Raw genomic sequence first — 26222 nt, 5'->3', positions numbered from 1 at the left:
GTCGTCCCGTGCCCTTCCCCACCTGCTGCCCAGTGTCGTCCCGTGCCCTTCCCCACCTGCTGCCCACGTCGTCCCGTGCCCTTCCCCACTTGCTGCCCAGTGTCATCCCGTGCCCTTCCCTACCTGCTGCCCACGTCATCCCATGCCTTTCCCCACCTGCTGCCCACGTCATCCCGCGCCCTTCCCCACCTGCTGCCCATGTTGTCCCATGCCCTTCCCCACCTGCTGCCCATGTTGTCCCTTGCCCTTCCATACCTGCTGCCCAGTATCATTCCGTGCCCTCAGATGTGTGGGCAATAGAGGCAGAGAGGAGACCACAAAGTATGAGGAGAGGCATACCACTGAGGTTAGCGCCCCACCTCCACATTCTGACACACCAGAGTCACCTCTCCCACAAGGGCTGAAAGGGTTTCCTCATAAGTCCATTCACGGGACAACAAAAATTACTACTCTCTTCTGGCCACACCATCCCAATCAGTCTGCCACTTGCCATGTCCCTTCCCCGTGCCAGGGACCTCACCATGCTGTCTGCCTCCCATGGTCACCCATCTGTCCCCTTGTACAGCCCACCTTTGCAGTGAACTGTCTCAGGGATGCTGGGCAGGAGGACATGAAGCCCAGGGAATCTTGCAGTCAGAAGATAAGAAATTGTTTTCCTCTGCAGTTTCTCCTGTTTCCTTATGGGAGAAGCTTCATCAGGCAGGATCCTTTCTGTGATTCCTGCCTGCCAGAGAATGATATCTCCGGGCATTTTTAGAGCCTTTCGCTTTCCGTCGCCCAAGTAGGTCAGGTGCTGATCAGCATAACCTGCAGGTGCGACCACTGATCCACAGAGAACAGCAGCCTCTTGTTGTCCCCAGACTCCACAGTCCTGTCTCTACACAGATAGGGTTTCTATCAGTCACCAAGCTGCCCTCAAGACACAAACCCCAGGAGCCAGCTGCATGGGGTAACAGCACCAGCGTGGGGCCACCTGCTGCTTGGAGTGGCCGAGAAAACGAGCAGCACACATGTCCTGCTGAGGCAGGGCAGCCACATGCCCAGACCCCCAATCCTGGGGACAGAAGCAGACAGAGCACGGGGTGTCGCCTTCACCTCCCAACTCATCCACCATCCATGCCATTCCTCCGCTGTACCTGGAACCTGGAGTACTGCTGCACGGGGAGAGGGTTTTCCATTGTGTGCCACGCTCCCGATTTTTGAGCCATCTATTTATGGTCAAGTGAAAGGAACTGGGCTTTGAAACTGAACGTCTGTTGTGAGCTCTGTGTAAACCCAGAGCTAGATCAACAGCATGCCAGACAGATAGCCAGCAGCACACTGGCTCAGCACAGGCTTGGTTGTTGCTTCCTTTGCCACAGGAATGTGATTAATCGGGACTTATGTCAGCTGCTCCATGATGCCTGTGCTCCTTGCCCACAGCTATGTCAAGCTGTGCTGCCTCCTACCAAATACGAAGGTGAAGCCACAATTTCCAGAAAGAAAATTTCAACGTGCTCATACTTATTCCAGTGCATATAGCATATACTGAGATACATATCTTCATTAAATCAACTTAGAATATCGTATAATTACAGTCAATATCCACAGATTTCAGAAACCAGGATAAGAACAATAAATTTATTTTAAGATACACATGCAATCCAGTTAAAATGCAATGATCCCTGACAGTGTCATTTTCCTTGTTCATTCTACACTAAATAAAACCAATGAAATACTGTTGATAGCTGGCTTCTAAGACACTTAAAATTTCTGATTCCGAATAGGATTTAAATATTTTGAAGTAGGTGGTTTATTCTTGACAATGTCCTCAGTACTTCCTTCTTTTTTAATCAAAAATTCCGTAACAGTAGTGTACATAATTTCATAGTCCAAGTATAAGTCAAATTTTAAGCAAAGGAAAGGTTAGTTGAGTTTTTCAGAAGTTTTCAAAAATGTATGTCTGAAATTTAGAATGAACCAAATAGAATTTCAGTAGAATTGATTTTTTTTTTTCTTAACCCAGATACTGTCTAATTTGGCCTGTCCATGTGGCACACGGTTTCCAGATTAAACTCTTCTGGAGATTGACAATTTTAGCACAAGAGGGGGAAGTGAGAATCTGTACAACCACAGCCAAGTTGTCTAAGTCAGGCTTGGCCAATCCTCTGTGGCTCGCTGTCTGAGCTGCAGTGGGACCCTAGGAGGCTGTGACCACTGCCCCAGGCAGGGTAGGCTCCCCACCAAGCCCCAGACACAGTATAGGAAGGCTGAGGCAGCAGGGCCTTCTGGTGTCTGCAGGGTGTCTGTCCAGAGGGAGTGCATGTCCCACTTGGGACTACTCAGGACATCCAGGGTGGTGCCCAGGGAGCACCTGGCGCATCTCGGGGAAGCTCCAGGGTGGTGTTCTGGGGTCACCTGGAGCATCTTGGGGAAGCTCCAGGATGGTGTTCTGGGGTCACATGGGGCATCTGGGGAAGCTCCAGGGTGGTGTTCTGGGGTCACCTGGAGCATCTTGGGGAAGCTCCAGGGTGGTGTTCTGGGGTCACCTGGAGCATCTCGGGCAAGCTTCAGGGAGGTGTTCTGGGGTCACCTGGCGCATCTGGGGAAGCTCCAGGGTGATGTTCTGGGGTCACCTGGCGCATCTCGGGGAAGCTCCAGGGCAGTGTCTGGGCGTCTCCCATACTGTCCCAGGAGGCATCCAGGGAGTTGTCAAGGGAGGGCCTGGCAAAGGTCTCAGGGACCCATCCAGAGGGCTGTCCAGGGTGTACCCCAGAAACTGCCCAGGGAGGATTGCTGGAGCACCCAACACATCTAAGTGACATCCAGGATGGTGTCCTGGGAGCACCCTGCTCTGCCTCATACTGTCACCCACTGCACAGCGTAGAGATACAGAAGCACGGGGCGCGGTGCACCTGGCGCATCTGCTGTGCGTCTGCTCCGCTTGGTGCCCTGGGCTCAGCCGGGTTCCCAAGGCCTGACCTGAGACCCCGCCCACTCCGCCCCTCTCCCTTCAGGTGGCCAACCTGCTTCGGCTCTTCCGCATCCCCCAGGTGAGCTACGCCTCCACCAGCGCCAAGCTCAGTGACAAGTCACGCTATGACTACTTCGCGCGCACCGTGCCACCCGACTTCTACCAGGCCAAGGCGATGGCCGAGATCCTGCGCTTCTTCAACTGGACCTACGTGTCCACCGTGGCGTCGGAGGGCGACTATGGAGAGACCGGCATGGAGGCTTTTGAACAGGAGGCAAGGCGCCGGCGGATCTGTGTGGCGGCGGCTGAGAAGGTGGGGCGCTCAGCGCTGCGCCGCTCCTACGACGGTGTGGTGCGAGAGCTGCTGCGCAAACCGGGCGCGCGCGTCGTGGTGCTGTTCACGCGCGGGGACGACTCGCGCGAGCTGCTGGCGGCCGCGCACCGGGCCAACGCGTCCCTCACTTGGGTGGCGAGCGATGGCTGGGGAGCTCAAGACAGCGTGGTACGCGGCAGTGAGCGCGCAGCGCGGGGGGCGCTCACGCTGGAGCTGGCCGCTCACCGTCTGCCGCAGTTCGACCGCTATTTCCAGGCGCTCACGCCTGCCACCAACCTGCGCAACCCCTGGTTCCGCGACTTCTGGGAGCAGAAGTTCCAGTGCAGCCTGCGTGGAGGCGCGCGGCGCGCGTGCTCTGAGCACCTGGCCCTGGACAGCAGCAACTACGAGCAGGAGTCCAAGATCATGTTCGTGGTGAACGCGGTGTACGCCATGGCGCACGCCCTGCACCGCATGCAGCGTGCGCTGTGCCCCAACACCACCAAGCTGTGCGACGCTATGAAGGTGCTGGACGGCCGCAAGCTGTACCGAGACTACCTGCTCAAGATCAACTTCACAGGTGAGGGGCGGGCAGAAGCGACCAGGGCAGGGTGAAGTCCGGGGATGCATCCCGCTGTCCCAGGAAGCCCTGTGTCAGGGCCACAGGACAAGGGGCTGGTCCCCAGGGCGCAGAGCCAAGGGGGTGCCATCTGCATGGACCCCAGCTGGAGCTCAGCTTTACAGGTGAGCGGGTGAGGTGTGTCCCTGGTGGTAAAAGGGGTGAAACCCAGGCATGACCTAGGTACCTGTGCCCCATACAAGGACCCTGTCTGTCAGGGGCACAGGAAGGGCTTGACCTCGGGGTGCATGGGGGGGAAGCCCGGAAGGGATCACCTAATGGAAATGAGCTTCACAGATCAGTGGGCAGCACAATCTGGTGCACAGGGCTGCAAATGCACAGGCAGCACATCTCCTCCACCACTCCCACCCCACCAGTGGCAAGCCCAGGGTTGGGCCGCAGAAGGGCCGACAGCTAATCAGATGTCCGGAGCTGCCTGCAATGCCCTCACTTGTCCTTGAGTGAGCATCTTGGCTACCACACTATGGAAATGAAAGGCCCACATGAGCCGGTGCCCATGGGGTGGGACCTGGCAGTGGCCGGGCGTGGGGCCATGTGTTTGTCAGGAGCTACGGGACACACGTGCAGTATGGCCCTTTGCTCTTCTGAGCATCACTGGTACCTAGTTAAGGAGCACGACTTACAGCCTGCTTCCGGGTGATCTGTGCAAGAGACACTCTCAGCTTTCACAGTGGGCAAAAGACACCCTAACTGTTGCGGAGGCTCATTAGGGACAGCAGGGGGTGCCCAGACCTCGGGGACATCGGGCACAGTGGGTCACTGCTCAGCTGTGAGAGCAATTTGCTGTGGCTCAGAGGAGTTACGGATTTTCTCAGTTTGTGCTATAAGGTGAAGTGGCCTCTCGCAAGCTTCCGTGTGTCCACACCGAGGGCTGGCAGGCATTCTGGCCAGCAGGGGCTTGCGGAGGTGCTTGGGCTATTTCTAAATATGCTCTAAGTAGTTCTAGATATAGCACTTCCTGTAACTGTATCATTAACGTCAGTGAATTCCATAGCCTCGCATTCTCCACTCAGGAGCACCCAAAATCCGCTCATTAATGCACTTGTTCTGGGGACTGTAGCATAATCCCAGCCATGAAGTGGTAAGTACTGAAGTCACTGGGCACAGAAGATTTTGATGCCCAGCCCAGGATAGTGTAGGGTTCTCTGGGCCACAGAGCGTCTCCCCAGTCTGCAGTCTGTTTCCATGGGTGCACATGGGGGTTCCCACCTTGCCCTGCGGGGGCATTGATAAGTCAGGTGGGCTGCGAGGTCATAGGGCTGGTGAATGTTGCCTCAGATTTCAGAATCCTCACCTACCCAACAGTCTGGAAAATAAGCACAAATACGCCATCATGCATTCTTAAATACCTTCTTTTTGGGTGACAAAAGTAGTGGGAGCCAATTAGGTCGGTATTCTGCCTTCCTCGTCTGATAAGTACAACCTCTTGCTATTGAAAGGATTATGGAAAGCAGGAAAGAGCAAAACGTGAGGGTTCTGTATCCACAGGTATAAGGACTTGTATAGAAATGACAAAATATGAAAGCAGTAGGGAATTAGTATTTGTCTCAAAACCCTAAGTCAGTCCCAAGACTAAACCTTGGGGTTAGCTAAAAAGGGTATTTTATCAAGTGGACTCAGTCACCCATAAGTAGCATCCACAATGCACTGAAGTGCTGCAGACAGCTGCATGCTGCAGGGGCCTCAGCCTCAGCTCATGCAGCCCTCCGTCTGTATTCACTGCACGCACTGCTTTGGTTGTTCTGGTTTGTTCCTTGCTCCTTAGTACGAGAATCCACAACAACAGCCACCCTTCCACACAAAACCAAGTGATCTCAGGCTTCAGGCAGCCCTTGCGATTGGCTTTATGGAACTCATACATTTTGCTTCATCTGACTGCTTGGCACTGGGAGGCAAAGAACAATGAAAGTGTAAGGCCATTATTTGGGTAAATAAAACAGAGTGTCTTCATTTTATCTGTCCTGTTCAGTTACTGGCTTTGGTTCTAGAATCAGGCTTGGCTGTGCAGACCTGACCACAACGTGCTATTTTAACCGCTCTATTTGTTAGACATTGCTTTCATTTTCCAGCTCTGAAGAGAGAAGGAGAGAAGCAGAGAAGCAGATTTTAACCCAAGAAATTAGAAGGAATTTAAAGCTGCCACAAGATGAACATGCTTAGCAATGAGAATCAGACACGAAAATTCACTGGAAACATAAACGCACAGCTGTGGGAGGGCATTATAATACTCAATTAGCTGGACAGTATGTTATGAGAATAAACAGGAAGAGCTGACTGCAAGAATCCAGCATCTCTCTGCGTGGTGTGTGTATGTGCATGTGTGTCAGAATATACATATATATATATATATATATATATGTAAATGTATATTATTTTATATGTTAGAATGTAGATTTAGAATACCAATTCCAGCACCCAGTAATCTGTATATAACCAAGTGCATGCATATACTTAACTAGGTATTAAATAGGTATTTAAATCAGTATTGGGTCATATAGATGCCATGCTACTTCCTTAGAATTGGAACATACCAAGAGGTTTTTCTTTGTTAGATATTCTAAAGAGGTGTGTTCTGGTATCATGACTGCTGACGCATGGGTGAGGCACAGCAGCAGACGCCCAGCAGATGCTTCAGTGTGTTCCAGGGGCTGAAAGAGTCCTCCGAGGAGGAACAGCAGCCCTCCTCCCTACGGATGAGCTCCAGGCCTCCTGAGGTTCTGACTGCAGGTGAGCTTCCTCTCAGGGCTGCGCTGCATCCCAACCAGGTCACATCCACATTACCCAGTGTCGGCGCTGTGTGAAGCTAACCCAAGGGACATCCCAGAGCAATACTTGGGCTCAGTTCCTCCTAGCAGAGCTTGCACGGAGGACTCTAATGGCTGCCCACTGGACTGGGGGAGCTGGGTGGGTGGCCATCTCCTCCCCCATGCCTCCACCCGTCCAGCTGCCTGGGTGTCTTGCTGCCCCTGCCTTCAGTCAACACCCAGAGTCTGGCCATTTCTCATCCCACAAGTCCTCACGGGGTCACAGCCCTACCTTTCTGCCACCTGTTGGCTGATGGGCTCCTGCCCACTTTGAGGCAGCCACCATCTGTTCTTGCAGGGCTCAGGATGCCCCTCTGTCTGCAGGGCAGGGCAGGGCAGGGCAGGGCAGTGTCCACACCGGGCCACACCCTTGGGGACACCCACATCACTGTGGTCACAGCCCAGTGCTCCCGTGCCTGCAGGACCTGTGTGCTGCCTGCCCAGTCCTGGGACAGTGCTGCCTACCCCTGAGCCCTGCTCCCCTGCTCTGACCTCAGAGCATCCCCGTTGCCCCTCTGCCTCTGAGGCTCCCTTTCCCACTCCCTTCTTCCTGCCATTATGGATGTACCACCTTCTCGGGAGACCTGCTCTGCCAGTCCTGAGGTGGCCATGCCCTCCTCCCAGCTGCTGTTACGGCTGCCCCATCCCTGTCACCTGCCAGCACTTGCCGTATCCTGGCATGTCTGCCATGCTTGTTGTTTCACCCTCAGACCGCTAGAACCGCCATGAATGCAGGAGCCACTATCGATTCTGCTCCCCAGTGTGCCCAAGCAGGACAGTGTGCAGCGAGCTCATGTGCAGCACCCACATCCAGACTCACACACTCTTCCTGTGTTGTTATGGGCTGTGCGCCCATGAGGTACAGAGCCCAAGCCCCTCGGATGTAGGTCCCAGCATGGCATCCTGCACACAGCAAACGTTACATAAATGTTTACTGAACAAACAAAGAATGGGAAAAATAATCAATAGACTAATCATGATCCCTGTGTACAAATTTAATATATGTTTTATTCATTAACAAATGAATTTCCAAAACAGGCTACAGTACACTCTGTGAGCTCTGAAGTGGCCTGCTTTTGCCTAAACACTGCTTTAGTTAAGTTGTTTCATTGCCTTTAAGACAAACACAAAGTGAGATACCCTGCAGCTTGAAGCGCTCTGTGGCCCCATATAGAGAAAGACTCCAGCTTGAAAGCGATTTTCTTCAGGCCCCATCTGGTTGGGGCGGGACCAGGCTGGAAGCTACCTTGCAAACTGAGTGCCACTTTTGAAAGCGCAGGCATTCTGGAAAGGTGAGGACCTCCATCTCCAGTGCTGGGCAGAGCGCTGCCCATGCCAGGCTGGAGCATGATGCTCACCAGAGGATGAGGTGAGGGTCAGGACACGGTTCCGTGTGCCTCTGTAATGCTCTTGGGCCACTCCCCGCAAAAGCAGCTGTTCATGCAACTAAGCTTTCCAAGGCAAGCCTAAAATGCAAAACTTAGCATGTTTTCTTAATTTTTAGAAGCATTTTTCAGTTAGTAAAATCTTTCCATGGGAAAGAGTAGTCATGTCCAGAATCCTCAAGTAGGTCTTCACATAAGAATGGTAGTGGGAGGGGCCTGCCCCCGTAGCTCAGTTCTTTAAATGGCTGCTTCAACAAAACAGTCAGGCTCAGGTTACTGTGGTTGATCCCTACAACTCAAGCTGCCAAATCTGCCCTGAAGGCATTCGGAGAAAAAAAAAAAAAATGGTACTGGGGGCTGTGGCCTCTGCAAATTACTTTGAGAAGAACTCTGCATCCTCCCAGCTTAAAAGGAGAGTGTGAGCTCCCCAAGGCAGTAAGAAGCACCACACCCTTCACTTCTCACTCTGAGACGACCCAGCGTGGAGACCAGAAAAGGCCCCGGAGTTGCAGAAGGGCTGCTGCTCTGTTTTGATCTTGGTCTCTTTGACTGGAAAATGGTGATGTATCTTGTTCAAGCACATAGCCGGGCCTTGGAGACCGGCCTGAGGGCCAGGAGGACATGGCCCTGTGCCTTCAGGACCAGCAGGTACAGTAGGTGGACGTCTGCGCTGGTGTTCTTCCTCCCCCCACTCCCCTCAGGGCACAGTGAAGAGCCGGATGCCTGCAGCAGGGCCTAGAGCCCACAGGGTGGCCAGCTCCACGCCTCCCCAGGAGCAGAGGCGGAGGGCGGGCAGCCCATCCTCGCAGGGAGCCGCCTCTGCGTGCGACGCCTCCCTGGGACCCGGGCCACTCCCAGGACTGCACTCCGGAGCACAGGCCAGGAAGGGCAGGTTTTCTGGGACACTGCACTCAAGGACCGCGTTTCAGCTGGCTCCGACCCAGCCGGGCTTCCTCTGGAAAAGCACAGGGCCCCAGGCCCTGCGAGGAGCCGAATGGTAATGGCCTGTCCCTGGATGAATGGGCTTTGAAGTCCCTGAAAGAGCACGCCGCGCCTGGCCTTGCCGCCTCTGTGGGGCACCGCGGTTCCCACGCCGCGCAGAGCTTGCTCCAGCCCTGATCAAACGCGCTTCCAGCACGTGAAGACGGACAGCCGCTGCCTCTTTCTTCCTCTTTCCTCCGATGGACTTCCTGGGCTTGCAGAATAAGGCTGAAACCCTCCAAGGCAGCGCTCGGGGCCTTCCTTGTTATGCGTGGTGTGTCTGTGCTCCTGGAGCTCGAGGCTTGAGAAACAAGCTCATTTAGGGTCACATGGGAGAGCCGCAGCGCGCAGAAGCGGCGTTTCCTGCTCCGGCCTTGCTTGCTGCTGCTGACCACCCGCCACTGTTACTACGGCTGCGGCTGCCGCTTTGTAATCCTTAGTTCATTCAGATTTGTTTGAAGCGCATTCTGTCCCAGTGAAGCATGAAGACGTAGATCCTACACCTACTAGCAGGAAAAGTATTCCCAGACCTGTTAGACACTGGCACACTGCAGAAAAATCCCTCAGAAAGGTATCTGGAGGCTGGAGACAATACTTTGAGTACTTTAACCTGTATGTTCTTTATTGTCACAGTAACCTGCTGTAGCCAGGCCTAACGGTGCACACGTGTGGTCCTGCCCTGTTCTGAAATTTTATGCCATTATTTTTGTTGTCCCTTTTTCTTTTCCTTAAACATTTTCTTTAAAGAAGAAAAGGACAAAATGGACGCAGGCCCAGTGGAGGAGCAGCGGCGGCGACAGGGCGTCTCCTCCTGCGTACTCAGCCTCGCTGCGCCGCAGAGACCTGCAGCGTGGCCCTCCGATTGCGCAGTGCGCCCCCTGCCTGCAGGGTGTGGGACTACCCAATATTTGCGGTGTTACATTCTTACCAAGAGTAAGTTGTGGGAAAAGGTCATCAAAATGTCCTAACTGGTATTTCAGGCATTTTTCTTCCCTACCACCCTGTTTGATCACTTTACTCAAATCTCCATACTTAATTAAAAGTAAGTTGTCAAAAGAAAGAGAAGTAATGGGTGTGAAACTCTTCCAGGGTTCCGGTCCAGGACCGTGACTTGAGCGTTTGCAGTCTTCTCCTTGGGTTTATGTCCTTAGCGGAGGTTGGTAGTTGTTTTATGTGTGACAGCTCAACTTTTATTTCTAAACAAATTAGACGCCACAGTTTGTTTTCATGGATTAGATCTCTTTGAGAACTTCCTGTCACAAGGTTTTAGTTGCAGCCTATCCAGTTACCAGTGATCAAGTGGTAGCACCCTACCAGCTTTTGGGGGTGCTTCGAGCAAAGGCAGCTCCATCCAGAAAATGCTTACAAGTCTAGTAAAGCCTTAAACTCTGTGTCGATTTCAGTAAAAGCGGGGAGTAAGGAACTTAGAATGCAAGACAACAGCTGCGTGGGGGTGGGGGTGCCTGCCTGCCTGCCCTGGGGAGGGGTAACAGCCAGAGAGAGCGAGGTAGAGATGGAGGCAGGAGGCCGGAGGCAGGAGGCCGGAGGCAGGAGGCCAGAGCCTGCAGAACCTGGTAAGGGTTTCGACGTCAACTGTGAGGTTAGACATCGCTAGGAGACTCTCAGAAGTGACAGGCACAGTGTGAAAGACTTCAATAGGGCACATTTTAAAATATGGGCACAGATGGAGAAAGGCTACAGAAAAGGCCCGTCCATGCTAATACCCTGAGCGGCGCCCTCTGAAGAGGTTCCAGGTTCTCGGTCACTTTAATTTCCAGAGTGAAAGCTATCGAATTGAGATCCGCACAGTACCTGAGTTCTCTCTGCTGTACAGAGTGCCACTTACACTCCGGTGAATTTACTTCTTGTTTTCCATTGTCACTTTCACCCTGAATCCCAGGTTCAAGCTCTTGCCAGGATACTGATGCATTTCAATCAAGAGCTGCACACCCCCCAGCCCACCTGGAGTATGGTTGCAGATCTCGCCTAAGGAGACCATCACTGAGGGGCTTCATGGAGCCCTGCACGTTGGGAAAGCACGGCATCCTTGCCAGCTCCATGCATGTGCCTCTGCATCCCAGAACACCTCTGGCCTAGTTGTGTGGCCTCACCCTACTCCTCTCCTAACAAGAAGAGCACGATGGCCTCTTCCCTCCCTACAATGTGTGTCACTAAGGCTAGGTGCTTGGTTCCACATTATAGGCTCATTGATCGGTGTGTTACTTCTGCAACAATTACTGAAGCATCTTATGTCAAGTGCCAGAGAAGGGTCACTGAGTAGGCAGCTGCCCATCTCCCAGGAGAGCCAAGTGTGCACCCTGAAACAGCATCAGGCAGGATCACTGGGGACTGTAACAGGGGCATCAGGGCCTGAGAGTCACCCCTTTGGGACTGTAGGCATAGAAACATACCTTCCTGTGTGGCATCCCATTTGATTTTTGTCCCATTCTTAAGCTGTGCTCCTTAAACATAGCTGAAGGGACCCGGGGAAGTGTAGAGGGAGTGGAAGGAAGGCCTCCAAAGAGGATCATGGACTTGAGCAGCTTGGAGTCTGGGTGAACTCAGCTCAGTACGCCTGGCCTGCAGGGCCTGGGAGGCGCTCCCACAGGACCTCTCACCCCGTGACAGGATCATTTCCTCTCCAGTTTTTGGTGACCTTATTTCTTTCCATTATAAAGAAAAACATGTAGATTCTGACCTGTGAACATTTGCTCAGTATCATGCCTTGTTAAGAAAGAAGTCAAGACACTAGGCATTTCTGCTCATCATTGCTAGAGAACCTGTTACAGCCCTGTGCACAGCTGTGCACACCCTGAGCAGCTGGACTCTGGCACGCAAGCTGTGCTTCCAAGAACAGCACCGGTGTGACCAGAAGCAGAAAGGCAACGTTGTGCCAGAAACTCATGACAGTCAGCACTTGCTTCTGGTGTGAAGCCAGGCTGCAGTCCACGCCATCAGGAGACTCATACTTGGGTTCCACTCCATCAGAAATGACAAGGGAATTTCCTTGGTTCCTCCACACTGGAAACTATTTTCCATGCTCCATGGGCTAAAAATGGTTTGCTCTGTGAATTCCAGAGTAACTCCTTTCTTGGAGCTAGTCTTTGGCTAATGACTGTCGTCAGGGAAGCGAGAGATTGCCATACAAAGAAAACACACTGGACGCAGAACCAGACACAAGACGTGCTCCTGATGGTGACTTGCAGCAGCTCTGTGCCCCTGCACAAGTCACTCGAGCTCACACACCCGTGCACGGTACACACGAGCGCGCACACACACATACACCATGCAGACATTCCCACTGGCGTGCATTTCCATATTTCTCACAGACTCCATGGAGTTATTTGTCTGCTTCATCTTTTTGTCTCAAAAAAGGAGTCCTTTTCCTGTTCCTTCAGGTCTGCCTGGTCAGCAGGGTGCCTCGTCCCAATGGCAGATCTTCCACCTTCGTGGGCCAGTGCCACCTCCTTGTTTATTTTGAGCACTTAACAAAGTTTCCAGAATGTGCATTTCCCTGTGAATTGCGCTGTAAGGGAGATGTCAGGGAACAGGGGACTGGAGCGTGTGCCAGTGGCGGCTGAGCTGCGGCTGTTCACAGCACACCAGTGCTGCCCTGCGCTCCTTGAGTGTCACTAGAGTGAAAGTTCCAGCAAGCAACAGCGGTAAGCTTTGCCGAAGGCTAGGGAAAGCATTTAGCTTTATGTCTTTTCAATATTTTTCCAGATTGTGAATATGAAGAATCGGCTTTTGAACACTAAGCCATTTTTAGCCCAGTCCTAGAAGAAGCAATAAGCAAGTGAGTGGGCCCTCGGAGTACTTTCCCTCCTCCCTCATGGCACAGGTCCCCTCCCAGGGATGGCAGCCCTGGCCACTCCCGAGCTGAGTGCAGCCTGAGGTGGTGACAGGTGGGGCCAGCCCTTTCCTCCTGAGGGTGCCCAGGGCCAACCTCCAGACCCTGGGCCCTGCCCTTGTGCTGCTTCTCACCTCGAAGCTCCAGGAGCCTTAGGGGGAAGCATGGGGGCCTTCACACCCGAGAAGGTGCTGGAAGCTCTCACATCCAGCCTTTCCCCATCTCTGTCTACTGCGTTTTCACTTGCTAGCTGGAGACCAGAGGCTTATTTATATGATACAAAGTGTATAAAACAGAACTGTAATCATCATTTAATATATAGTTCTGTATGATTATATGTAAGTTATCTAACTGGTGTTTCATATACAGACTTAAAATTTACTAATTTTTATTCAGCTGAGCAAGACTGTGATCCAGAACAGAAGTTCTGTCACTCTACTCACCCAGCATGAGTGTAAACATCACGTGTCCTGCAATGCTCACAATCATTGCAGCTGTTTTGATTGAAATGACTTGGTAATCGATACCCCACTTGGGGTGAAAGTACTGAGAAGGTTGTGGGTACCAGCAAGGACTATAACACGTGGGCAGCTGCACTCGACGGCAGCGGAGCAAGCCCTGAATACGTGTGCCTGGAGGCTGTGCATGGGGAGAGAGACGCCACTGAGCCCTGGGGGACAAGCAAGGGCTGGAGAGGCAGCAGCTTCCTCTGAGGCACTTACTCGGGCCATGATGGCTCCCTGGAGGAAGAGCCCACAAGAAGATAAACCAAACCCCAGTGGGCGCCGAGGTCCCAGGAGACTGAACTGCCCGATTCTTTCCACTTCCAGGGTTGCTAAGGGGCTGCAGGCCAGCAGAGTTGGAGGGACGCAGTGTAGTTAGCCCTGCACACTTGTGCAGGCGACGCTGAGGTCGCCCAGCTCGGGCACAGGGCTCAGCACCACTTTTCAGGGCGTGGTCACCACTGCGTAGGGAGCCAGCCTGAGGCCAAGTCACCTTCGGCCTGACTTCTCCAAGGCCACACCTTGGCTGGAGCCTGTGCGGGGACTCGCTCTGCAGTTCAACTCCCTTTGGTGAGACGGGGAGAGAGCGCTGTCTCCTCACACAATCCCTCATTACCAGGAATTGGAAAGTCACCTCAGAGTGCAAGACTATTTTTCTCTTTTTTCTCTAATTTAAAAGTACAACATAAAAATAAATTGTATTGTGTTTCAAGTAATAAAATCCATGCTCATCTGCTAAATGTGCACAATTCTCTCTGTAAAGCTAATTAGCTAGATAAAAGGTCCATATCAGGCTTTAAGCAGTGCCTGTCTCTGAGGGCCTAACTCAGTAATTAATTATGTTTCTGAGTCTCCAAAAATACTTTTCCAGCTTCCTGGGTCTTTAGAAATGAAACAACTTGGGCATCGTGCAAAATATCTTAATCTCTTGATCTGTTCAGAATTTAATCAAGTTCCTATGAGGAAGCAGAATTAAGTGGCTTTCAAATGAGGCCTGCATATTTTCATCATTTAATCAGTTACTTACCTCAGAGTTCAGATAAAACCAGTTGCATTCTTTTTTTCTTTTTTTCCTTTTTTTGGTATTTAATACAGGGTCTACAGGGTCTCACTACATAGATCAGACTCTTAGTGATCCGCCTGTGTTCAGCCTCCCAAGAGCGCACACCACCACGCCCAGTCTCAGTTGCCTTCTCAGTGGGAATGGGGCCAGCCCTGCGCGCCAGGGATCGAACCCGGCTGCTGTGCTCTGCATAAGCAGGCACTTTAGCCCACTGAGCTATCTGGCTGGCTCTAAAACCAGTTGCATTCTTAAGCGCATTTTCAAAGCATTGTCAACAGGAGAGCAACCGTTCATTTGGGGTTAGTGTGACACATTGGTTGTTTGAAGTCAGACTTTACAGTTGGGATGGGGAGGGAGGCTTGGCAGTGGAAGTGTTTGCTGGGCACAATGCTTTGCTAGTGGGCCCCTTGGTCCCCTCAAGACTCCAGGTGCCGTGACATGCAGGGCACCGTGGACACGTCACAAAGGCAGCACAGTCTCATTCATTTTATTTCTCCATAAAAGAGAATACCTTGACCAGTCCAGCCTTTCCAGGAGTCATGGGATTGTATCAGCCAGAACCCAATAGTGTGGCTTGCTGAGATACCCTGGGGTGCACATGGGATGGGAGACCTGGCTCCAGGCAGAAGGCGGAGAGGCGGGCAGACCTGCCCCCGGGAGCCCTCTGTGCAGCCCCACCATGGTGGCCCGTTCCTGTTCAAGCACTGGCAGCTGTTGTGACGTCCCCGGGAAGGTCCCCTGGAGAGCAGCCGGGATAAGCCAGGGTGGGTGCAGGCAGCTGGGGTTCACGCTGTACCTGGGCCTTGCAGCTGGCACCTCGGACAGAATGAGCGTGTTCGTCTTCTCTGTGTTCAGTCTCCAGTGCCAGGCCTGAAAATCCATCAAGTCACCCTTGAAAAAGGATGAGAGGAGTACAGCCTGCGAAAACACCTAGTAGGTGCAGGCCAAGCAGTATCAGAAACAGCTTTCTGAAGGCTTAACGCTGCCTGCCTGAAGGGGATGTGAGTGCCACCCCAACAAAGCTGAGGGGAGGGCCGCAGATTTCAGTTACAGGTCTCTTTTAGTTAGGAGCTTCCTTGCTCTGTTTACCAAATAGCTAGCAGCCCTGAGGGTGGAGCTAGGCTCTTTAAAATCAGGTTGTAATCGCCTTTGTAATTGCAGTGTGATTGCTGGTGTAATTACCTGGTCGCCTCCACCTTGGGCAGCCATCTCCCAGAGCACATAATTTTGAATTAAAAGGCTGATATCCGTCCAAAAGTTCCCAGAATGTTCCATGGACTAGGTGAATTATGCATTAAACAGAATTCTTTAAAAAGAAAGCAAGAGGTTCCTTTGGTGTCAGCCAGGTTTTCATCATATTATGGACTATTAATTTCTAGTTCTCTTGGAGGTGGTTTCTTGAAATCTGTGTTCAGTTTAGGGTTTATTACTGATCTTTTTCTAACCTTTATATTTTATTTTAACTGCATCATACGTCACCCTGGAGGTATCAGATTCTGGCCAGAACCTGGCGGTTCATTTCCAAGTAGGGGGTGGAAACGCAGCCAAGAGCAGTTTGCTGCACGCCCGCCATCTGCTGAGCAGACTGCGCACTTGCAGCAGCCGGGGGAAGGGGTGCTTGGGAAACTGAGTCCTGCTCCTCGGAGCCAGGAGTGAATTGCAGCCCCTGCCCCGCGCAGGACCCCTGGAGGCCTGGAGGCTCGCAGGAGATGGCCTTTGTGGCGATAGAGGATGGGTTTTGAACTGTAGTCCTTATTCCATATCCAAAGGCAACACTACAAACCACCAAGAAACTAAACACTTCTCCCTTTATCCAAAGAGCAACGCGCCAGGGTCCACGCCCACATGCAAATGGCAGTTCTGGGGGAAGTTGCGTGCCTCACGCACAGTTGCGCACTGCTCCTGTTCACACTCCGCTCCTCCCTCCCAGTCCTGCGCTCTGAAGTTCGTGAGCACTGCGCTTCCCTGCACCGCTCCGGATTCACCCCGGGCAGGGCGGGCGCACACATCTCACACCCACTTCTAAGGTGCAAGCGCGCGCTGTGCCTACGTTCGCCAGAACAGCACCGGCTGGCCCGCCGCACCCGGCGCAGCACCTGGCTGCAGGAGGTCAGCTCCTCTCGGAGACAGCCGGCTCTCAGCCTGGGCTCCTGCCAGTCCGCGCCAGGAGAGCAGACCGAGATGAAATGAGCCGGCTAGAGGCGGCTCCTTGCTAGTGGCTGGCTGCAGCAGGGAGAGAGGCTCGCCTGGGGCAGCTCATCATTCTGTCTCTTAGTTCGTCCCTGGGGAAGGTCATGCGAAGGTCAGCGAGTTTCGTGAGCACCTAGAGGGACAGGTGCATCCTGGGCAGTCGTCCAACTGCCAGGAAACTGGTGAAGAAAGAAAAAGGCACAGAAGACTCTGAGCTGCTCACGTATTTAGAAACAAGATGAAGAATGTCAGGACTGAGGGAAAGAGCGGTTGGTACAGTAAAAGAAAGGAAAAATGCCATTTTTCTCCTAGTCTGTGAACGGACGGACCCCCACGGACCCTGAGCTTGCCCTGGTGTAGACCAGATGGGGCAGTGAGCTTGCTCATTACCCTGTAATTATCGCCATAATTTTAAAGTTATGAATAGCTCTCTCTAAGGAAACTAAATGCTTTATATGTCCCTCCTAATGTGTCTCTCTAGGATTGTTATTAAATTATAAAACGGTACATTATTGAAAGTTAAGCAAAAATGCCATCGTCCTCTACGCTACATTCCGTGGCAGATTTCCTTTGGGGAAATACTCAGTTCTCTGGCTCACTCTCAGTGAGGTGAATCAGAGCAGGGCCATGATTCCAATCTTATTTATGAAGATGAAATTAACTGGAAATGCAGCCCAGCCCCCGGAGCCCGCCTGCACCGTGTCCTGCATCCGGCTGAATGCTGCCCAGGGAGCTCTGTGCGCCTGGTCTTGGTCACTTTTTGGATTAACTACTACGGAAAATGTAAAGTTCAGCTTCGGCTGGAGGTCAGGGCAAGGAACAGGAACTATTTCTCAGATTCTCTGAGGTGCCAGGGCTCTGGGGCTGTCTCGTGTGGCTGTCGAATCTGTTTCTTTGTCTCACCCTGTAAAGACCTACAAAACATCTGCCACACCTCAAGCCCGGCGCCCACACGTGAGCCTGGAGGAGGCTTGGCGTCTGCCTCGGAGGAAATGGTCCACAGCGGATCGTGCAGTTGTGAGCAGCGCCGCGCCAGCGCCCTGGGTCGCAGGACGTTCGCCCCTGCCTCGCTCCTGGCGGCATCTGCGGTCCTGCTCGCGAGCTGCACTCCGCAGACGCCCTCACGCGCGCCGCTCTTCCCCTGGCTCCCTGACCTTCTCCGCAGTCTGCTCGGCAGCTTGCCCCTGGCTGTCCTGGGTCTGGCTGCCTTCTCCGCTAGCTCTCCCTGCCTGGTCCCCAGCGTCAGCACGGTGCAGGACAACCCCAAATCTCTGCTCTCCATCCCTGGTCTTTCTGCTGGCTTCCGGAGCATAAATGCAGTGGCTGTCTGCCACCCCTTCCTGGTTATCTAGACATCTCACGGTTCTCACATTCAGTCCAAGACTGTAGGATCTTTATGTTCACCTTTCCTCCGCTACCTCTACTTTCCACTCCCAAAAGACAAGTCTTGGACACCATCCAGGCTGCACTTTGCCATGGGCCTTGCAACCTTGTCCCTTCCTGTCACTCCGCTCATCTCGCAACTCCTCCAGGCTCTCCTGGCTGCGCAAGCCTGAGCAGCCTGGAGCGCTCTCTGTACGCGGCCCGGGAGTGCTCCTTTCCAGCGTTCTTCCTGCTAAGCGCGGTGCAACCGCACTTCCCTGAGGAAGCCTCCCTCGATCGCTGCGCAGCCGCACGCCCTGGCTCTCTGTGCCTCTTTCGCATTTTAGATTTTGTCATGGCGAAAGGGAAAATTACACAAGAGAAACTGTTCTTTTTAAAACTTTGTTCTTGAGCCGTGGAGATAGCTCGGTGGTTAAAGCGCCTGCCAAAGGGCAGGGACCACATGCCTGGCCACCCCACCCCCCGGGGCTCGCCTAGCCGGCCACGGAGACGGGGCATGGTGGCGCATGTCTATAATCCCAGTGCTGGGGAGGCGGAAAACAGGAGGTTCACTGCGAGTCCTAGCTGGGTAGTGAGACTCTGTACCAAATACATATTTAAAAAAAAAAAAATTTTTAAAGCTTGATGGGCTGGGGAGATAGCTCAGTAGAATAAGCGCTTGTCTGGCAAGTACAAGGGCCTGAGGACAGGGAGTAGGCTGAGGAGGACAAAGAGGAGGAGAAGGATGAGGAGGAGAAGGAGGATGAGCAGGAGGAAGAGGCTGAGGAGGAGGACAAGGAGGATGAGGAGGACAAGGAGGAGGAGAAGGATGAGGAAGGGAGGAAGCAGAGGAACCAATCCCTGGTTCCGAGAAAAAAAAAAAAAAAAACCTTGTTCTCTCGAAACTGCCTGCTTTGGGGCTGCTCTCGGCGCTGTAGCTCCTTCCCTGACCCCTGTAACCAGGAGAGCGTAGCAAGCTTGCAGGGTACTTGGTTGTACTTGTAACTGGTGGTCGTGAGTCTGGCCCTGTAGCCCATGAGCTCAGCCGCTAGCTCATCAGAAGAGCTGCCGGCCGCTCTGTCTCCCTCGGCACCCGTGCTTGGGCAGCATATGAAGCCCTAGAGCCCCAGGGCCTGGGCCTGATATCTTGGGAACGACCCCTTGACATAGAATGTAGACCGATCTGCCTCCCAGTGCTGGGGGTGGTGTGGGTGTTCTGCTTGCCATGCAGCAGCGCCTATCAAATTGTAAGCTGTGCTGAAGCCAGCAGGCTAATTTCCATGGTCACATCCATAGCATGTACTGGATGTGGGATGGATGGATGGATGGACAGATGGATGTTGAATACTATGCAAATACAGGAAAGCATCTCATGTTCTAATTTTGGAGAGTCAGTGGAAAATAGTACATATCTTGAGACATAAATAAGAATCAGACAAGCAAACGAAGACCCAGCAAAAGACTTGTGTTGGCAGAGGAGCAGGCAAGGCAACGCAGGACTTGCAGGGTGGGGACATCCTGGGGCTCCCATGGCAGGGCAGAAATGGTGGGCACAGTAGAGGGGGACAAGCAGGAGGAGGAGGGTAAGGAGGATGAGGAGGAGGATGAGGAGGAGCAGGAGGAGGAGGCTGAGGAGGACAGGAGTAGGCCGAGGAGGATAAGGAGGAGGAGGAGGAGGACAAGGAGGAGAGGGAGGATGAGCAGGAGGAGAGGATGAGCAGGAGGAGGCTGAGAAGGAGGACAAGGAGGAGAAGGATGAGGAGGGGAGGAAGCAGAGGAAGAAGAGAACAAGGAGGAGGAGGAGGTGGAGGAGGCTGAGGACAAGGAGGAGCAGGATGCAGAGGAGGAAGAGGATAAGGAGGAGTCTGCCTTTGCTGGGGAGGTAGAAAGATCACAGAGGACATCAGTTTGCTGAGAACTGCCGCTCCTGAAGGTGGCAACTGCTGCAGGGTAAGTGTCTTTGTTCTTGCAGGACGGCCCACACCCTGCTCACTCCTGCTGGGCAAGGCTTCCCCAGCTCCATCCCAGCTTCAATGTCTGCTCTAAGGTCACACAGCAAAGGCAGCCTTAGGAGCGTGGCTCCAGCTCTGGCCGAGATTGGAGGCGGGGTCGTGGCTTTCCACTGAGCAGGAAGCTGGTTACCTTCATGCTGCATGTGGAAGGACGTAAATCTAGGCTTTCCAAGCCATTCTGGGATAGTAAGGCAAGTAAAGGAGAGTGTCTGCGGCTGTGCTGGTGTTCACCTCTAGTCCCAGCCCTTGGGAAGCAGAGGCAGGAGAACTGCCATTAGTTTGAGGCCAGCCTTGGCTATATAGCATGACCTTGTCTCTACCCTCCCAAAAAAGAGTGAAAGATATGTGTGAATTAAGGGACAGGGAGAAAACATTGGCCTCAGCTTTTTTAAACACCTCCTCCTCCATTCTACTAAAAAGATACAGTTCTTTTTCAATTATTCAAAATTAGTCTCACAAATGTGGTCTCAGAAGTTATCAGTTAATGAGATGTTTGAAGCAGTACCAGTGATCCAGAGCCACTGAGGCCACAGAAGCCACTCTCACGTGTGCGTCAAAAGCCACAAGGGACTTGGACCTACTGAGGTGGACGCAACACTGCAGTGCTCGAACATCACCTGAGCGCCCACTTCAGATGTCGTACGGCAGACCGGGGCGTCACTTGTGCTGCAGACCCTGGCTTTCCCTGGTGACAGAGAAGTGAAATCCTTCCTACCCACAACAGGCACCTGCAGCTGCACAGTGCGGGTGACCTGGACACTTTGCAGGAAAGGAAGCCTGGCCCGTCACTCCTGGTGGCTCACTCCAGGAGCACTCGCTGCTGGGCCTGCCACGCACCTCTTGGGCCCATTCTGGGTCTGAGGAGGACACAACCCTGCCTTCAGGACGGCCAAGTGAGCAGGATGCCAGCTTAGGTGAGTCAGTCCTGGAACAGAAGGAACAAATCCGGAAACTAGACTGAGACCTGAGGTCCAGGAAGGGTGGAACAGACAGTGTGACAGCAGAGGCAGTGCGGGAGGCCTTTCGGACCTCCGGGCCTGGGACTTTCCCTTACTCATTGACTTGACTTGGCCTTTTGTACCCCAAGTTCCCTCTTCTGTGAGTTTCCACTCAGGACCAAATTTACTGAGTTAGGCTCAGGGATAATGACACATAGTAGGCATTCAGGTGCATCTGCAGCAATCCTGGTGACTAGCACTCTAACTTCCAGCACCAAATGCAGTTGGCAGTGGAGAAGGAGGCTGTGGCCCTACTGAGCCACGAAGAGTAGGTCAGACACGAGGGACTAGAGGCCCCCTCCTGCACACCGTGACCTCTGACCCCAACTGGGCGGGACTTCAGCGCTCACGCCTTGAGCCCGAGGACCTGAAGTGGACATCCTCATAGACACATCTGTTTGCGGGAGGTGTGCCACGTGCCACCCAAGCGGTGCCGGCCTCTCTGCTTGAAAGAGGCTACACTTTGCGCCACAGTCATCACAGCCTGAGGTGCCACTGCCACTCGCTGAATCCACAGGATGAAAATAAAAGGAAGAAATAGTGGTCGTTGTATGTCTTGATGCATGTGTGGGACACAATGAATCTAAGAGAAAAACATTTTTCACCTTTCTCCTTTGTTGTGCAACAATTTTTTTCCAATTTCCTCCTTCCAAAACCATGCATTATGGAGCAAAGCCTTGAGGAAGGACTTTACGCCCATTCCAATTGCAGCCTGAAAAAGCCTACTGCTTGTGCTTCAAGTGAGGTACCACGCGGTGCATTCAGGAGTGGCGATCGTAAATCCTGCGGCTGGGCACAAAGACGTGTTCCAAGGACAGCTTAGAAGCTGCTTCAATAACAGCACTGAAAAGCGACCACTGCCGCAGCAGCAGTCCGGTGGAACGGCCGCAGGCCACCACGCCATGCACAGCGCAGTTGTGCAGGGCAGGGACCCCAGGCGTGTGGCCCTCCAACCCTTGGGCGCCAGAGCCACAGGCCACCTCCGCGCCTTCCCAAAGCTGTCCACCTGACCCGTGAAATGGGAAGTGCTTGCTAAAGTCACAACAGACTGAGCTGCCCTCCAAGCCTAGGGCAGGTCTGGAAGGCGCATGTGTGAGTCTGCACCCAGCTACAGGTGTGCTGGAGGCCGGAGGGCAGCTGGAGCCCTTGGAGACTGACTTTCCACTCCCAGAGCTCTGTTCCCAGGTTACCATGTTAACAGCTGTGCCTGATACTTCATTCCAGCTACAGCAGGGCTGTTATCGTACAAATATAAATTCAGATTTTTACCAAGTGACTTTATGAATGGATGGTCACACTGGTTTCGATCTAGACTCTGCTTGACCCATAACCAGCACTCGCACCCGTTTTGCAGGCAGCTTTTGACATGGAGAAGGCATCTGGAGAAGCAGACTCACGTGGAGAGAGTGTGATGGTGAGGAAGGGCGCTGGGCCCTCAAACCCAGCACCGGCTGGCAATGCAGGGCCGTGTCTGCTGTGCCTCTGGACGGAGCCGACAGGCTCAGGCTGGCAGAGCGGGAGGAACGCGGGAGACCTTCAGGTCCCAGCAGGGCTCACTGCTTGCTGCCTGCCATTGTTATTTTAAAACAGATAAGAGATGATGAGGGCAACGGGGTGTTTCAAATAAACGAGGAAGGCACTGCACTGGGTGCCTTCTACAGCCACTTCTCTTGCAAACCGTATTAGCTTTCAGGCGAAAGGTCTGCAGGATTGACACCAGCTCAGAGGTTACTTCTGAGTGTGAGGGCCCTGTATCGATGCAGCCTTACTTGTGCATTCGTAAGAATTTTACAGTTACACTCTCAGAGGATGTTCCGGAGCTTCCTGCTCCAGCCCTCCTATTAGCCGGTCTTCCTCTCCTGGCTCCTTACTGTTCCCCCAGCATATGTGCCAGGTGTGAGGCGTGGGGAGCTGCAACTGAGAAGGCACACGCCTGCCACCCGCACCCTGCCACCTGTGCCCCTGACAGCTGCACCCTGCCACCCCACCCCTGCCACCCTCACCCCTGCCACCCCATCCCTGCCACCCTCACCCCTGACACCCCACCCCTGACACCCTCACCCCTGCCACCTCATCCCTGACATCCTCACCCGACACCCCATCCCTGCCACCTGCACCCCTAACACACACACCCGTCATCCCATCCCTGCCACCTGTACCCTTAACACCCACATCCGACACCCACACCCCTGCCACCCCATCCTTGACACCCACATGCCTGCCACTCCATCTCTGCAAAATCTGCACCCCTGACACCTGCACCCCTGACATCCCCTTCCCCACAACCCCATCCCTGCCACCCACACCCCTGCCATCCAAAACCTTACAGGCTCTCTGAGCAGAAAGAGCTCCCTGCTTTGCAGAGCAGAACAAGTGCTCCACAGGAAACGTGTTCTGGGCCCCCCAGGGCCCCCTGCCAGCAGAGGAGTCCCTGAGTTTCAGATAGGCTCAGCCACTGCTCTTCCTTCTTTGTGTGCACGGCCAAGGTTATGGTTTGCAACTGTAGTCCAGTATGCTGCCACTGCCTCTGGTTTCTTAGTTATGAGCCTGTAGGGTGTGTTGTGTGCATGCGTGCGTGTGTGCGTGTGTGTGTGTGTGTGTGTGTGTGTGTGTTTCATGTTTTAATACCCAACTGTAACAGAGTAAGTGGCTGAGATTTGAGGTGAGGGATTCAGTTCATGCACAAGGGATTTGCCGAAGTTGGATGAGGACACTAGCGTGGATGATAAGCCCTAAAGAAAAAGATTGAATAAAGAGCAAACGTAACTAGAAAGAGGTAGGCTATGTCTCCAAGCTACAGGTGGCTCAAGAAGTCTACACCCAGAGCTCGGGGCCCACCTCCTAGTCCCATGCACAGACCCAAGCCGTCTGCCCACGCCCCTGAAGCCAGCTGGCTGACCTAGCGCCGTGCTCAGGCCCTAGCGGGTGTGAGCTCCCTCATGCACTCTTTCCACATGCAAGCATTCTGAAGGTCTGGTCAGCAGGTGCGCAAGACTTTCTGCATGTCAGGCACTGAACCACACTTCATGCTAACCCTGTGGTCGCATGAGATTTTAGAAAAACCTGAAGGTGCCACAAGTAAGAACACAGCCCAGGTGGTCAGCCCCGGAGGAGGTGGTGCCGGCCCTGTGGGGGCACGTTGTGGGGTGGGAGCCTGCCTGGGGCTGCACTGTGGGAAAGCTGCAGACGCGCTCTGGGCACCCGCGGGTGTCAGGTGCTGGCAGCTCCTTTCCTGGGCTCTGTACCCCCAGATGCCCTTCGCATGCTCCCTCTCTTCTCTGCTTCCCAAAAAAATCAACTTCAAAAACGTTTTCTCTGGAATGCTCTAACTGGTGGACTTTTTTCCTCTCCCTTGACATTTTTGAGGAATCAGTCTGCCTTAAAGCCACCAGTCGTAGCACCTAAATAGCTACTTAAAGGGGGAATTCAGAAGAGTCAACAAGCGTATGGATCAGCTCCGGGTAGGGAGCTGCGGTGATGGAGACCACCAGGACAGCCACGCACTTCTCAGGCTACTGTAGACCCCAACTTACAATTCCTGCGTGAAAGGCAGGAAGAGAGGTTTGAGCCCTTGGGAACTCACAAGAGGGGTGAGAAAGCAGCAGCGGTGAGAGACCTAAGGTCAAGGGGAAAGACACAAATTTCAGAGAAAGGGAACACTGTAGACAAGAGCCCAGCGAGGAGCAAGGACTCGCAGCCAAGCCAGGCCAAGGGCAGCAGAAGTGTGTGTGCACTGGCCTCAGGGGACACCGGACCAAGGATGGCAGGGGTTGGAGCACAGAGGCACCCACAAAGCTGAGGGGGAAAGAGCTTGCGAGAGGAGCAATAAGGTTTAGCAGTTGGAGCCCTGGGATGGACCAATTCACTGGGTGTTAGTATTCCTGAATAAAGCAAACAAACCGACCTGATGGCTCAGCAGCTCTAATGTGTGTGTGCGTGTGTGTGTGTGTGTGTGTGTGTGTGCGTGCGTGCGTGCGTGTGTGTGTGTGTGTGCACATCACTTGCTGCTTGATTCTCCAGGCAGATGCAGTGGGGTGTTCTGAGAGCCCGCAGCAGTGGGCACTGTCTTTGTTAACCAGGATGCATGATTATGAATCTCTCTTCTTGGGATATTTCTTTTTCTCTAAGAACAAAAATCTCTGGCAAGGTGGCCTCATGCAGCAGGAATGCCATCCAGGCCTCTGTGCAGCGGGCAGTGGGATGCTGGTGACTGTGAGGACATTTTAAAAGCACAAGCCAGAAAAAAGGGGGGAGGGCCAGGAAATCACCCGGGAGGCAGTGGTGGCGCCCCACTGCAGCACTCGCTGCACGCTGGGTGGACCCGCAGGTCCACGCTGTAGGGAGGAGCTGAGTTGGGGTGAAGCAGCTGCATCCAGTAGAGAGGCAGAGACGGACAAGCCGCCAGCACCGCCGTGCAGCGAGCCCCGGCCTCGGTTTGCCGCCCCCTCCACTGCCGCTGCCTTCTGTTGTCTGGTGTCTGCACCGAGGGCTCAGAGCACCGACCTGAAGGCAAACAAACTTCTAAACTTGGAAGGCGGCTGTTAAATCGCCTGGTGACCCGCTGAGTGTCCCTTCATTCTCCTTAGAGCACTCTGCCCCCTTCTTAACCCATTTCATTATCTAGAAGCAGCAGAGGGATTTCTTGGGGTGTCAGAACGGATGCATCACCTAAATCCTACTTTCTCCTTTTTCCTTCCTGGATTCTAAGCACATAAGGATCAACAGCCAAGAGGAAACAGGTTTCAGTAGTCTCAGTGCCTGGGTAGGCGTCTGGTCTCTCCCACCAATCTCATTAAGAAGACTTTTCTGATATGGCTGGGAGCAGGCTAGAAGCCCAAAGCTCTGGTGCCCCTCACCACCAGATGAATGGCTGCATCTTCAGAGGAGACCTCAAGTCCACTACGTCAAACCTCAAGTGAGCCAGTGGGTGCTGGCCTTCACTGGCCTTCACTGCCTTGCCTGGGGCAGGTGGACCAGAAGGCGCAGAGGAGGCACAGAGGCCGCCAAGGACAGCCCCTGGGGAGAGTTCGATGATGGCATGGGTGTGGCCTGGGCCATTCCCAAAGCTGGCTGCCCATCAGGGGCCCTGGAGGTAGATCTGCTGGCTCTCCAGGGCTGTGGTCCTACCCACGAGGGGAGAAGGTCCGGTGAATGTCACGTGCACACTG

At 53.5% G+C, this 26222-nt stretch overlaps 1 protein-coding gene across 1 annotated transcript in view; it reads left to right on the top strand.

The window, feature by feature from the left end:
* Window positions 1–26222, top strand: part of Grm3 (glutamate metabotropic receptor 3) — a 72993-nt gene that overhangs the window by 18655 nt on the left and 28116 nt on the right. Inside the window, exon 2 of the mRNA XM_004633580.1 lies at window positions 2997–3846. Coding sequence (XP_004633637.1) covers window positions 2997–3846 — 850 coding nt within the window. The remainder of the gene's footprint in view (window positions 1–2996; window positions 3847–26222) is intronic.

Source organism: Octodon degus, unplaced genomic scaffold (assembly GCF_000260255.1).
Source record: "Octodon degus isolate 3935 unplaced genomic scaffold, OctDeg1.0 scaffold00056, whole genome shotgun sequence".
Lineage (NCBI taxonomy): Eukaryota > Metazoa > Chordata > Mammalia > Rodentia > Octodontidae > Octodon > Octodon degus.
This window is presented reverse-complemented; position numbering and strand designations above follow the sequence as displayed.